Source organism: Apaloderma vittatum, unplaced genomic scaffold (genome assembly GCF_000703405.1).
Source record: "Apaloderma vittatum isolate BGI_N311 unplaced genomic scaffold, ASM70340v1 scaffold6240, whole genome shotgun sequence".
NCBI classification, from domain to species: Eukaryota; Metazoa; Chordata; class Aves; order Trogoniformes; family Trogonidae; genus Apaloderma; species Apaloderma vittatum.
The window spans coordinates 4,583-17,750 of record NW_009694957.1 but is presented as its reverse complement, the minus strand read 5'-3'; the positions used below and the strand labels follow the sequence as shown (position 1 = coordinate 17,750).

Genomic DNA, 13,168 nt, shown 5'->3' with positions numbered 1-13,168 from the left:
ACAGCATTTCATGTCTGACAACTCTCATTCATAAGTTATTTTAAATGTCCTCTAGAAATAAAATGAGCTCCAATTGTTCATCCTAAAAGAGCCTTTCTGCTAGCACAGTGAGCTGCAGTTTATACAAATCTTACAATATGCTCAAGCAAGGGCAAAATTAAAATTTCATCAACAAAGCAGAATAGATGGTAACAAATTAATAGGCCATAAAAGGTATAATAAACCCGACTTCATTCTCTGTAGCCTTTTTCTTTTGCTTTTTCATAAAGGAGGTGCCTTTAAGTAAATGCTTTTAAAATAAATCTGAAAGACTTTTTAGATAATACCACAGAGCTCCCTCCTGAAATTAACAGGAACTAGGGATCCCATTCTGTCAAGGAGGCACATCAATTTAAACAGTAATTCTTCCTTTAGAAACATTTATCTGACAGCAAAGATTGTCCCCAATAGCCACTTCACAGAAAATGTGACTTGTAAAGACTAACCCTATCTTCATAGTTCAAGGCTACTTGGAACAGTTAGCAGCATAATGCTCTGAGTAAAAGTACTGAGGTCAGTATAAACATTAGCCTAACTTAGCAGCTGCCAGTTGAATAGTTTTCAGAGTTCTAAGTTTTTAAAGGATATTTTTCATCTGTCTCAGAGTCACTGTACAAACCAACACATTAAATCCGATCTGCTTCATATGTTTAGGAATGATTTTCTATGCAGTGCACCTACTGAACCTGCTTTTAAATTAAGAGAGAACAAAACTATGAGATGTGCTTGTCTGCACATATGTATCTGTTCTAGGTACGAGCACCAAGCATGTTAAATTTTTGTTTTATCTTCTTTTAAAGTTTAAAAACACTTGGAAAAGGTAAAGATATGTCTCAGACAAACAACAGCAGGCATCTTGGAAGAGTGAAAGAATGTATTAGAAATACATCAAAGAATTTCCCAAAGTTCCAGATATATTTTACTCTAATCATATAAATATCTTGACCGATGTAATATTCTCTTGATGTGCTAAGGACTTAAATCACCAGAAACTGTGTGGCATCTGTTGCTTACACAGTCTTCAGAAGGCAATAGTTTTTTACTCTCAGAGATCAATAAATGACTACTGTCCCATAGATGTATGTCAAAAGTATACATGTTCCTATGATCCATGAAAAATCAGAGTTGTCCCTCCCATAAAGCACTGCACCTTTATATCTACCGCACATGACTTCGATGGGTCTATGTATATTCTAAGATTAGATCCTACAGTTTTGCTTCACCTCTTTTCTTTTTTTTTTCTCACCATAAGGCAAATATAATTTTGGAGGAATGGAATATAATCAGTAACTTCAATGAGTGACCAAGAAAAACAAGAATTCAAAAAATCCCAACAGGCTTCCAAAATAATGAGATTTATTTAGAATTTCTTTTTTTAACTTGAAGTAAATTTCCTTTTTTTAAAAGATTTAATTTTTCAGACTATGAGATCATAAATTTTTTAACCCACTCTTCCTCAATGCCAACTTCCACTAAAACTGCCACCTCTGACAAAACAAAATTTCAGATCCTCATGGAAGATTATTTGACTCCAAGAGACAGGCTTTAAGAAGATGGTAAATGTTGTATAATTCATGATTAAATCGTATGAGCTGACAAGGTTGCATGCATGATCCTGAAACTAGCACCTGCAGGACTGCAACTTTTCTACTACTGCCAAGCTTGCTCAGTGAGAGCAAACAAATCCTCACCTTTTTTTCTAAACACACGTATAGATAGTCGTGTCTTCACATTCTTCTTCTGGCTGATGTGGCCAGAGTTTGAATCTAGAGAAGTCAACTCCGACAGCTAAACTATATGAAACCACATTGTGGAGTCTTTCAGCATCATCCCAAAGCCCCTGAAGGACGTAACACAGAATGAGGCTTTGCCTTTCCAGCTCCCCCAGTGTAACTCCCAGTAAAACATGAAATACAGCTGCAGCTGTAGGAGGTACATGGGAGAAAACTATGCTTAGTGGCAAAGTGTGTCAGGAGATGCAACCAAATTGTCTTTTGAGGACAATATGGTTGGTCTTCCAAACGTGGCTCTCCACTCTTGGTAGTATTTGGAAGGAGATAAACTATTCTAGTGCCTTTTGACACCTGTGTTTTTGAAGAACAGAAGAATTTATTCCTGCGGTGATCATTAGAGAACTGTAATTTGCTCATTCCTACAATATATTCAATTGCCTTTTCCATTCTATCTCATTATATCCCAATATTTGACTTGGTTTGTTTTTATTACTTTAAAAAAAAAGATTTTCAAGCTAGCTTTCCTTTGTTTGTTTCAAGGTTGGATGGCTGTGAAAATAAATTGTGCATAATGAAACCACTATTGCCAGCACATAACATTATGATATTACATACATGTTAAATTGTCTCTACACTTTTACTATCGAATTGGCTATAATCCTCAATACTTACACAGTTAAATCGGTCTCCCACTTGAATTCTATGAACCAAAACAGATTCAGAAACAAAGTTCATCAAATTCAAGCCCACTTTTCCCTAAAATTTTCACAGCAATTAAGAAGCCAGGAAGGCAAATGTGGGAAGAAATAGCAGCAACCAGTGTGTTACTTGGCTGTCTTGCTGCACCCTTCCCTTGTATTCCATGAATTGCCACTCTGGTTGTCCATGAAGTAGGCTGCAGGCACCAACAGTTAGCATAAAATAAGGCAATTTTCCCCTGGACCTGCTTCTCAAACCCTCTTAAGACAACTGCCAACCAATGCAGAAGGCATCCAGCCAGACGAGCTCTCTTTAAACACAATGTAATGGTTGTGCCTGTAGCCAAATTATGCCGTGCTTCTCTTAATTTTAAGATGATATCCAAAAGGCAAGGTGGAGTCCTCCTGAATGGCAGATTTTGAAACTCTCTCTTAGAGTGGACTCGACTGGAAGACAATTTTGGAGAAGGGGGAGCAGTGCATGATATGTAGGAAACCCTGGAGATTCAACCAAATTTCGACTCTAAACTCAATGTGTTGTTATTGGTAACCATGACCAGAACTATCTAATTACATAAGTAGTAATTCTCTTCTCTCTGACAACGCAAGGGGAAAACTTCCACTTCTGACTCTACTTGAGCAAGGTATACAACTGCTCATAGTTCTGTGCAGGAAATGAGGAAAGGATGATGTATTCAAGATGTTTGAGTCTAATCATCTCATTAAATAACACCTTCCATCACTCTCAGAATAAGTTCTAGAAATTGTCAGATGGATATCCAGTGTGGAGTTTTAGGTGAATGAACAGGCCTTTTCACAGGTATTAACTCAGGCCATATGGAATGCTTTCCCTGACTGGCAGAAAAGACCATGTTTGAGACTAAAATGAAGATGAATGAGGATGAGGGAAAGAAAGGTAATATAGAAAGACCAAGTGGCTAAGTAGGAGTAATGGGAAATGCCAGAGCTGCTGTAGAGGAGTGTGAGATGTAACTCTTCGTGTTATGAGATGATCTCCTGTCTGCTTTGACAGATGGGCAGATTCCAGGAGTACCCTGCTCAACAAATCTTGAAGCAATTAAACCATGATACTAGTTACTGAAAAGCCTATTTTTAATTAATTAATTTAATTAATTTTAATTAATTAATTTAATTAATTTTAAAAATAACCCCTTAGGAATGGAAGGAACTGATAGACAAGAATTCGTAGGTTATGAGAAAGAAGGAAGTTTCCACATTATCTGGTAATTTTTGATATGTGAAGAATTTGAGATTCCTTTGGTTTATTAGATGAAGATTAATTTGGGGAGCTTGAAAGAAATATGTATTCCACCACAGGTATGCTAAATTGTCAAATTCTTGCACTGAAAAGAAGCATCAGAATCATTTGGAGTCGTGGTCAGACCTAGTAGGGAACAAGGACTGTATTTCTGTCTTGGTATTGTGAAGGATGATGGAGCTTGAAAATCTAGAGAATGGGAATATTTCAGAAGATGATCTGGTAGGTCCTGCAGTCTGAAAACGCAAACGTGAATGCTGAACTTTGGCTTTGAGGGGACTGGCTGACAGTGCAGGAGGCATCGTTGAGAGCATGTGAGAGGAATGGCGCAACGGTGGTGAATGAGTTGATACCACCTGTCTGCAGGTCTTCATGGATATTTACTGATATTGCCTGTCTCCAAAGAAGGGTGTGGACATGTCTGATTGCAGGTTACTGCTGGGACACTAAGTAAAAGATGATATGGCGTCATCATTATCAGGCAAAGAGTTGCTAGTTGTGGTTTAATATGATGAGCCTAAAACAAATTGTTTGTTGCTCTCTTGCCTCACTGAGAGGTTGAACAAATCAACGTGAAAAGCAGTATTACAATCTCAAATAAAAAGTGCTTGTTAACAATCAAAGAAAAAAATGTAGGTTAAAAAACAATGAAAAGACACTTACCCATTGACTAGCAAACTGGTTGATGCCACAGAAAACCAAAAGGAAAAATAAAGATGACAGGGTAGAACAGGAAAATGATGAATGTCTCATTGAATTGGAAAAAAAAAAAAGGACAATTACATTGAATAAACTAACTTAGAAAGATGAGCCAATAAAACAAAGAGCACAGTAGAGAAATGGAAAAAATTAACAGAAATTATATGACAAAATAATGAAGTACGAAACTGCTCAAAGCAGACATACTTTGTTGTTGCCAAATTCACACAAGGGTTTTTACCCTCTCTGCAAAACCAAATTACACTGCTAATGCATTAGCATGGCAAGAACAGCTCATGCTGGTGGTCTCATTCACCTATGATCACTTCACAGATCAGTGATGCCGACATATCCTTCAAAAGCACATCAGTGCTCAGCTGTGGAGCATCTACAGTCCTGGCAGCAGATTAGTGCCAAAATGGTCCCTGTCCTTGGGGACCAAATACAAAAAGACCTGATTATTTATTTCCTCTATTTTCAACATGTACACAGACACAAATGCTGGGTATACGAGTCACGGAAAAACAAACTCTTACTCATTTAAAACCTGTCTGTAAAGGAGTGTTTGGCTCTATTTTAATATGACAAAAGAGTCCTGAAGTGGGCGGTTTCTCTGCTGCAACCCAAGAGAAATTCCCAGAGGGGCTGTGAGTCAAGAAATTCTCTGAATGTTCAACAGACTCACAGGTCAAAGCAAATAAATTACAGAAGCACTCTGTCTTCTCTGGGGGAAGATGAGAGGTAGTGCCTTGCGTTATGCTTCTAGGGAGCAGTCTCTGCGTGCTCCTGTACAAACAGAGCTACGGGACACATTTCAGCTAGTTTGAAATTAATCTGCTAAGGACTATCTGCAGTGTGAGATGTTTCAGATTAACTGAACAGAGAAATTAAACATACAAAATTCCACTTACCTCTTGTCCTGCATCCAGTATGCAGAGTTTAGCTGTCTGCTTTTTGGCATCAACTAAGACATTAAACATTGTACACAGAGAAGAAGGGATACGCAAGTCTGTTGATTTGTTTGTCTTTTGCAGCTTGATTTCAAATGCAATTCTTGTTCTGTTTATTAAAATACAATTCATAATGTGAGTCTCTCTGATAATTCTGAACAACCAGTGTACAAATGTATAAACCTTACTAAACTTGTTGGCTTAAAAACGTACATGCACATGAGAACATCTTATAAACAAAATTCTGTTAAGTGCAGAATACCCACACATTCAATAAACAATTGCATTGTTGGCAATATCAAGGTTCGGCACTGCTCCAGCTACTTCAGTTGAATAATAAAAGTATTATCTCCTTGCCTACTAGGTAACAACTTGCTTCCTTGTATGATGGCTAAGAACAATTTAAAGCAATGAAAATGTCCCATGTTTTCCAACTCTTCTATGTTCAATTGCAGCTTATTGTATCAAATACATGCTTCTAAGAAATATAATTAAAAAATACTTTTCTGTCTTTAACAAAAAAGAGGATTTTATTAAAGAAAAGGAGTTTATTATTATGCAAATTTTAACACTCATATTGAAAAGTAAGATATATCTGGATACAAATAATAAACCCCCTAATTTTTATTTTTTTTTTAAAAAATCAGTATTTTTATGTGTCCAGACTATGCTTTCTCTGTGTGTGGGATCATGGCTTCTGAAGCACCTTATAGGAGATCCCTGTAAATTTTCTAGACATACAGATATTTCCTCTAAACTCAATGATATGTACTAAAAGCTACGGCAAAGATCTTTTTAGATCACCTAGGCCTGATCTAAAAGAATATGATACAGCTCAAGAAGAAATCAACACTATGTTATCCAGAAGGCTGGCAATGTAAAATTTAGTTTCAGTTGGTCATCTTACAGATAGCCTTCTTTTACTTATTGTATAAATGCAGAAATGCAGTATAATTTTTTGTTTGTAGTGTATGTCTTAGACAGTACTCTAAAACTAAGTAGTATTATTAACTGAACATAAAGAATAATTTGTAATGGAGAAATGTGCAAAACGAAAAAGGATTTCTCCTTGCAGAATTCTGAGATTTGTTAACATTTGCCGCAAATATAGAACAGAAAAGAGGTTTGGGTTATTCACTTCGAAGGGTCTATGCATAGCATATCTAGAAATTCTCCTTGTTATTTCTTAAATGTTGCCAAACTGCTCAATGTCAAATGCTGGGAAAGACAAACACAAGTCATAATCTCTTCACAGTTGTCCCGATTCCTATGACAGGAGTCTGGTACCTCTGTGAGCCAGTATGGCTGTTAGTATGTTAATTTTTGACTCTGTCTCAATTTTTAATTGATCATTTCAACTATACCTTTTAACACAGGCTTCTATCATGTCAGTGGCCATGAGTTTAAGTCTCTGCTCTAAATGGTGGGCAAATTCTGGTTCTGGCCAGTGAAGATCAAAAACAAACATCTGCAGAGCATCCAGTTTCCAGAAAAGATCTTCTGATGTAGCTGAGCCATTGCTGTAAGAAACAAAACAAAACAAAGTCCCCAGGAAACAGAAGATAAATGTATTGATGTATATCCCAGTTGCCACAGAATTATCTAAAGTAACAAATTTTCCATATCACACTATCTCTCTCCTTCATCGCACTGTATCCCACAGTGCAGTTGCTCTTATTCCGAGAACGCAAAAATGGTCATGGGAAATTTAAAATAATTCCCATTAGGGTGACAAAGTACAGTTTTCTCATCTCTTAGCTCATAAATATGACAATCAAGCGAGGTAGATAGGATGTTAGGGAACATGGAAAATGAAGTAGCTCAAATTTCATATCAAGACAGGAAAAATGAAGGGTACAGGAATTATTGATTAGCAAGGAACTTTTCAAAACAGTGAAGACACATGTTTTCTTCCCTTCATAACTCTGGTAGATAAGCCTACCAAAGAAGTGAGGTTGCAAGTAGGATGCTTTTAAAGGAGATACTAGGACAAATAGGACCTTGATAACTGCTTATTAATTTTAACTGAGAGAGTAACACCAATTTCTGATGGAAAAAAGAGAACAGAAACTATCTAAGAAATTTGTGCGCAAATGAAAGAGGGGATGAATATGGCTCTATGTCACCTCAGATTGTCCACGTAGTTTTAAAGTTCTTCCACTCTGAACCCATAGATAAATTTAAAGTCATTTGCTTGTGATAAGATTCAATAATTTAAGGACAATGCTAGCAGTAACTACAGTTTACACTTCCACTGCCATCGAGGAGTAATTACATTTTCATGACGTGCTGTATTGTAGTGCTTGGGTTATTGTTTAAGGGCAGTTATACTCTGCAGCGTGGCATTCCAGGATGTTAGTGACACAAGCAATCAAAACTCAGCCCAACAGTCCCAATTCAGATTTAAAGAGTATGAACAAGCTGCTACTGCCATCTTCTTTCTTCTGCCTGCTGACAGAAGAACATTACTACCAAAGTGTTAAGTGACCCCAGCTCTCAGGGGAGGGGTCAATGGGTGCTGAGTGCTCAGAGCAGAGCAGGATTAGATTAAAAATGCATCAAGAGGAGTGTGGCCAGCAGGTCAAGAGAGGTGATTCTACCCCTTTACTCTGCTCTTGTGAGACCCCACCTTGATTACTGTGTCCTGTTCTTGTGTCCCCACTGTAAGAGGGACATAGATATGTTGGAGCATGTTCAGAGGAGGGCCACAACGATTATCCAGGGGCTGAAGCACCTCTGCTACGAGGACAGGCTGCGGGAGCTGGGATTGTTCAGTCTGGAAAAGAGAAGACTCCAGGGCGACCTAATAGCTGCCTTCCAATTCCTGAAGGGAACCTACAGGAAGGCTGGGGAGGGACTTTTTACCAAAGTGTCCACCGTTAGGACAATGGGAAATGAATTTAAATTAAAGGAGAATAGATTTAGATTTGATCTTCAAAAGAAATTCTTCAGTACGAGGGTGGTAAGACTCTGGAATAGATTGCCCAGAGATGTTGTGGCTGCCCCTTCCCTGGAGATATTCAAGGACAGGTTGGATGAGACCTTAAGTAACCTGGTCTACTTGAGAGGCGTCCCTGTCCATGGCAGGGAGGTTGGATTAGGTGATCTCTTAAGGTCCCCTCCAACCTAGGCCATTCTATGAGTCTATGATTCTATGAAAAAAAACAATGAAAAAAAAATAGGAAACACCTCTAATACCTGACCACCTAACACATCCCTCAAGCAGGCGCACCAGCACTGGTTCACACCAGGCTAAGCCGAGACGGCAGGCAGTGAAGCGAAGCACAGCTCACATTCAGGGCTCTGAAGAAGATGCAGCAGGAGCAGCAGAAGCACTGCTTTGGCCTCACAGTCCCCCGTCACCTTCCGGACCAACCCATTGTACCCTTGCCTTAAGGCTACCGCACTTGAGAGCCATCGCTGCCTTCTTCAAAGCTGCCTCAGTGCTCAAGGGGCTGCCGGGCCAGGGGACGGGGCCAGGCAGAGGGTGACAAGGTGGGAGCAGGGGCACCCACCTAAGGAAAAGACTGGCTCCAAGTGACGGTCCCTGACACTGGCTTTGGTTTTAATTGGCACAAGTTTTGGTATCTCCACTAGCCATAGCAGGATATTCCACAGTTTTGGAAGGTCTTTTTGATCTCATATGTATTTTCCCACTTATTTTAAACAGTGATTGTTAATTTTACATTGCATCATGTTCTTGAAAGAAAATAGCAGAAATGGGAAAAAGGCTCAAGGGACTGCTAAGGTTACAACTTGCACAGGGACGTTACCTGTTAAGGTTGGACGTGAATGGGGAGCGCTTTTATATACCACTAAGTTTAATTAAGAAATATAAATAACAAATGACCAAAACTTCTCAGAAAGTTTATAACCCTGTTAGACTGTGTCTTAAGTTATACAATGATCTTCAGCATGTACTGAAGATTTCATTACATCTGATAAGAACATATGCTTTCTAGAAAATAAACCACATTTTCTCAGGAAAGTACCATTTTTCATAATCAGATCATACCACTTAACCAGTTTTTAGTCTTCCATAGGTTATTCTTTTTCACCTAATGGAATTCCATATGAAATTCTTTAGGATTCAGAAGGACTAATTTGCTCTCAATAACATCAAGGAATTCCTACACATGTTCACTCCCTGGTAGACAAATAACTTGGTTTCATTATACTACCAAATAAAGTTCACAATTATAATAAATGTAATGATAGACATAGGTTCACAGAATGCTAATTCATTCCTTCATTCATCCTCTTTTCAACTTATTTTGAGGTCCCACTCCTCAATTTTTTATTCACCATTGTCTAATGTTATTTGAATTTGACTAACATATAATAATATGGAGAAAGAAAATAAAGTGCTACAACAGAAACTATTTGTTCCTAGTTCACATATCCAGACACCTGTCTAATTTGTTTGTTAAATGCTGCAGAGAATTGTGATTCCCATCACCTTGTTACTGCTATTTGTACCAGATACTTGGTTTACTCGAATTTTAGGATTTTTCCTGGCCCTTATTCAATAAAAGCATTAGAAATAGTACTAATTATCAGCACATACCTCGATAGCCTGAAGTGTTTGTACAATCTACAGATCAGCTTTCCCTAGTAGGAGCTGCTTATGTCACTTCAAGGTTTAATAATCCAGAAAGTGTAACATGAAGAAGAACCAAACTCAGTTTTTACCTCCTGGCAGCAGGAGCAATTTCTTCATTCAGATGAAACCATCAAAGCATTTGGATCTACATCCATAACTGCAAACCCTTTCTTTTTTTGTGAAGGGACAGAACATGTACTTGGTTACTGAAAAGTTATTTGAACATGTATGGTAAAGCTACTTCAGTCTAATGAATGGAGTAATATTACTCTATGAGGAAACTGAACAGCTACTCTTTCTTTAAAAATCTATATTCAATGTAGTTAACTGTATCTTTAAAATTAAGCACAAACTCCACTGTTTTGCTGGTCAAAACATAAGATTTCAGCACTAGGTCTTTGTGCAAAAGGTACCATCTAATTGTCCACTCTTTTAAAGAAGTAAGAGAAATTTTTCAGTATTTAAGAGGCAAGTATGATGTCCATGCTATTTTTTTTTTTCAAATGGCAATTTAACTTTGTATTTGGTCACATCTTGACTGGGAGATTGGGCCAGATATGTCCAAGATATCCATTTTAACCTCAATTATTCTATGGCTTTATGTCTTGCAACATACTGAACACAGTGAAAAAGGTCCAAGACATAATGTTTCTCCAAGACCCTGCAGAGTATTAAACTTAGTTGCTGTATACAGCCTCTGAAGCAATTTGCTTATCCACTGACAGCTGAGAGAGACAGCTTTCCACTAGGCTTGCCAGCTACCTAGCAAGTAGCAATTAGTCCAACAGTCCACTAATAAAGCACACTGGCTGAAAGATCAGCACACACACAACTCCAGTGTTGATGTAGAGTATGTAATTTCTTCCCTAGATCTCAAATTCCACAGTGTTGCTAGGGATATGAAGATATCCTGAAAGGAGGTTGTGGTGAGGTGGCTGTTGGACTTTTCTCCCATGTAGCAAGCAATAGGACAAGAAGAAGTGGCTTCAAGTTGAAAGAGGGGAGGTTTGGATTGGATTTTAGGAAACGTTTCTTCACATAAAGAGTTGTCAAGCATTGGAGCAGGCTGCCCAGGGAAGTGGTGGAGTCACCATTCCTGGAGGTATTTAGAAGATGTGCAGCTGTGGTGCTTAGGGACATGGTTTGTCGTGCACCAGGCATTCCTAGGTTAGTGGTTGGACTCAATGATCTTAAAGGCCTTTTCCAACCTAAATGATTCTATCATTCTGTAGGAGAAATATTAAATATCTAAGGACATTTCCAATCAATTATAAGACTTAAAATCAGCTGGCTTTCATTCCTGTAGAATTTGCCAAAGGCAATGATGGGGATTTTATAAATTACTGCAATTATCTTTTGTAATTTTATTAGTGAGTTACTAGCCATTAATGTTCTGTGGGGGCTGTTTATAAAACAGGGCATCAACTCTGTGTCCTCAGTGAGTCCCCAGCTTGCGAGCTCCAGCTCTACTTTTTTCCTGCTGCCTCAGGGCAGTATTTTCAGGGCTCAGAAAGGCAACTGAGAACTTCTTCAACAGAAAAGGATTTTCCACAATTACAGAGTCAATGGCGCAGAACTTGGGCATAGCAAGTGACTGCTTTTGTATGGTGTCTCAAAGACATTAGGGACAGAGTTACCACTTCACAGTTTCTCCTGCTTAATTTGCAAGTGAGTTAACCTGAAGATCAAGCAACCAAAACATATTTCTTGATTCTTCCTGCATGTAAGCATTTTTGGAAGAAAAGAAATTTGGCCCACAATATACATTCACCTTCCAGAACACTCAAGAGGAACTAGCTATATTCAAAACTCATTATTCCACAGGAAGTAGATCAGCTAAATTCCACTATTCCATCAGTCCTATAGCTATACTTTTAAACACTCCTCCTTAAAACCACAAACCATGATCTCCTTCCACTTTACTGGAGGCAAGCACTGTGTCAGGAAGACATGTGGCACAACAGATGCAGTCCCTCAGAAGAGCACCGAAAGGTGGCCTACTGACTTACACAGCGTGCACGGACAGCATGAGAGCTCAGGCAGTCCCTCTTGTCACTTATAGCTGAGCCATAACTGGAAGACTATAGCTGGCACATTTCCTTGGATGTTACTTGTTCTGGCTGAAAGACAAGACAGAACTATTCTCCTGCAGCCTTGAGTTTTGCTGAACCTGATGTTCTAGATTCGCACCAGATAGCAACGGACCACCTCAGGCCTGTGTCTACAATATTTCTGGTTAGTGAATATATGTCACGGCTGCACTGAACTAATAATACATAAACTAAACCATAAACAATTTAAATCACCCACAAATCTAACTTAAAAGCCAGCTCCAGAAGGGGCAGAGAAATTAAATTAAAAATATGAAATGGAACAAAAATGCAACTTAGAGTTGTATGTTTGAATTAGAAGCAAGCAAACCCCTTTCTCTCCTCATCCTAGCTTATTAGAAGCTTTTGCAGAATATTCAGACTTTTTTTGCTCTTTAAGGGTGTTGTCTTCAGTGAAATGGAACAGTAATCCACAGTGCTCTGCATGTCTAGCCAAGGTATCCTCTGAGTTGTCCTCTCCTGAGACCAATCAAGAAAAAGACTACTATTCATAACACTTTCCCCTTTTCATATCTCTCTTTCCAATGCCCAATAATAAAAGGTTAAGCCAAAACAACTGAAAATGAGGTAACAATCTTCCTAAGTGCTGTAACAAGCACCATGTATTTATTAATCCAAAATGTCATCAAGGAGAAAAAAGCACAACAGTTAAAGATATAAACAATGTTCTCTAGTAATGCTCAGAACTGCATCAACTTTTACATGAAAGAAAGGAAAATCTATTTTCACTAACAAAGCACACAAAGAAATGTCTAACTGAATACATTTTCACTTCTTTCTCTTCAGCAAAAATTCTTAGGTAGGCACATAACAGCTCTGTTGAATATAAATGGGTTTAAACATGAACATAAAAGCACGAACATGAACATTAGTAAAGTTCTGAGGAATACGAAATCTCTTCCTATTGGAGACAAGACAGACACAGGACTTGACATCTTCCATAAACATTTAACTATAACTCGGTTCACTCACAGACATTTTTTTTCCTACAGATTCTTTGTTCTGTAATTTGAATTCATAACAATTAATTGGCCAAAAACATCACTTTCAAAGGGA

At 38.2% G+C, this 13,168-nt stretch overlaps 1 protein-coding gene across 1 annotated transcript in view; it reads right to left on the bottom strand.

Moving 5' to 3' along the window:
- LOC104273885 (calcium-dependent secretion activator 2-like) overlaps nucleotides 1-13,168 on the bottom strand; it is a gene marked incomplete at its 5' end in the record, with an annotated part of 51,673 nt that overhangs the window by 34,666 nt on the left and 3,839 nt on the right. Inside the window, 2 exons of the mRNA XM_009869354.1 lie at nucleotides 5,360-5,507; nucleotides 6,763-6,918. Coding sequence (XP_009867656.1) covers nucleotides 5,360-5,507; nucleotides 6,763-6,918 — 304 coding nt within the window. The remainder of the gene's footprint in view (nucleotides 1-5,359; nucleotides 5,508-6,762; nucleotides 6,919-13,168) is intronic.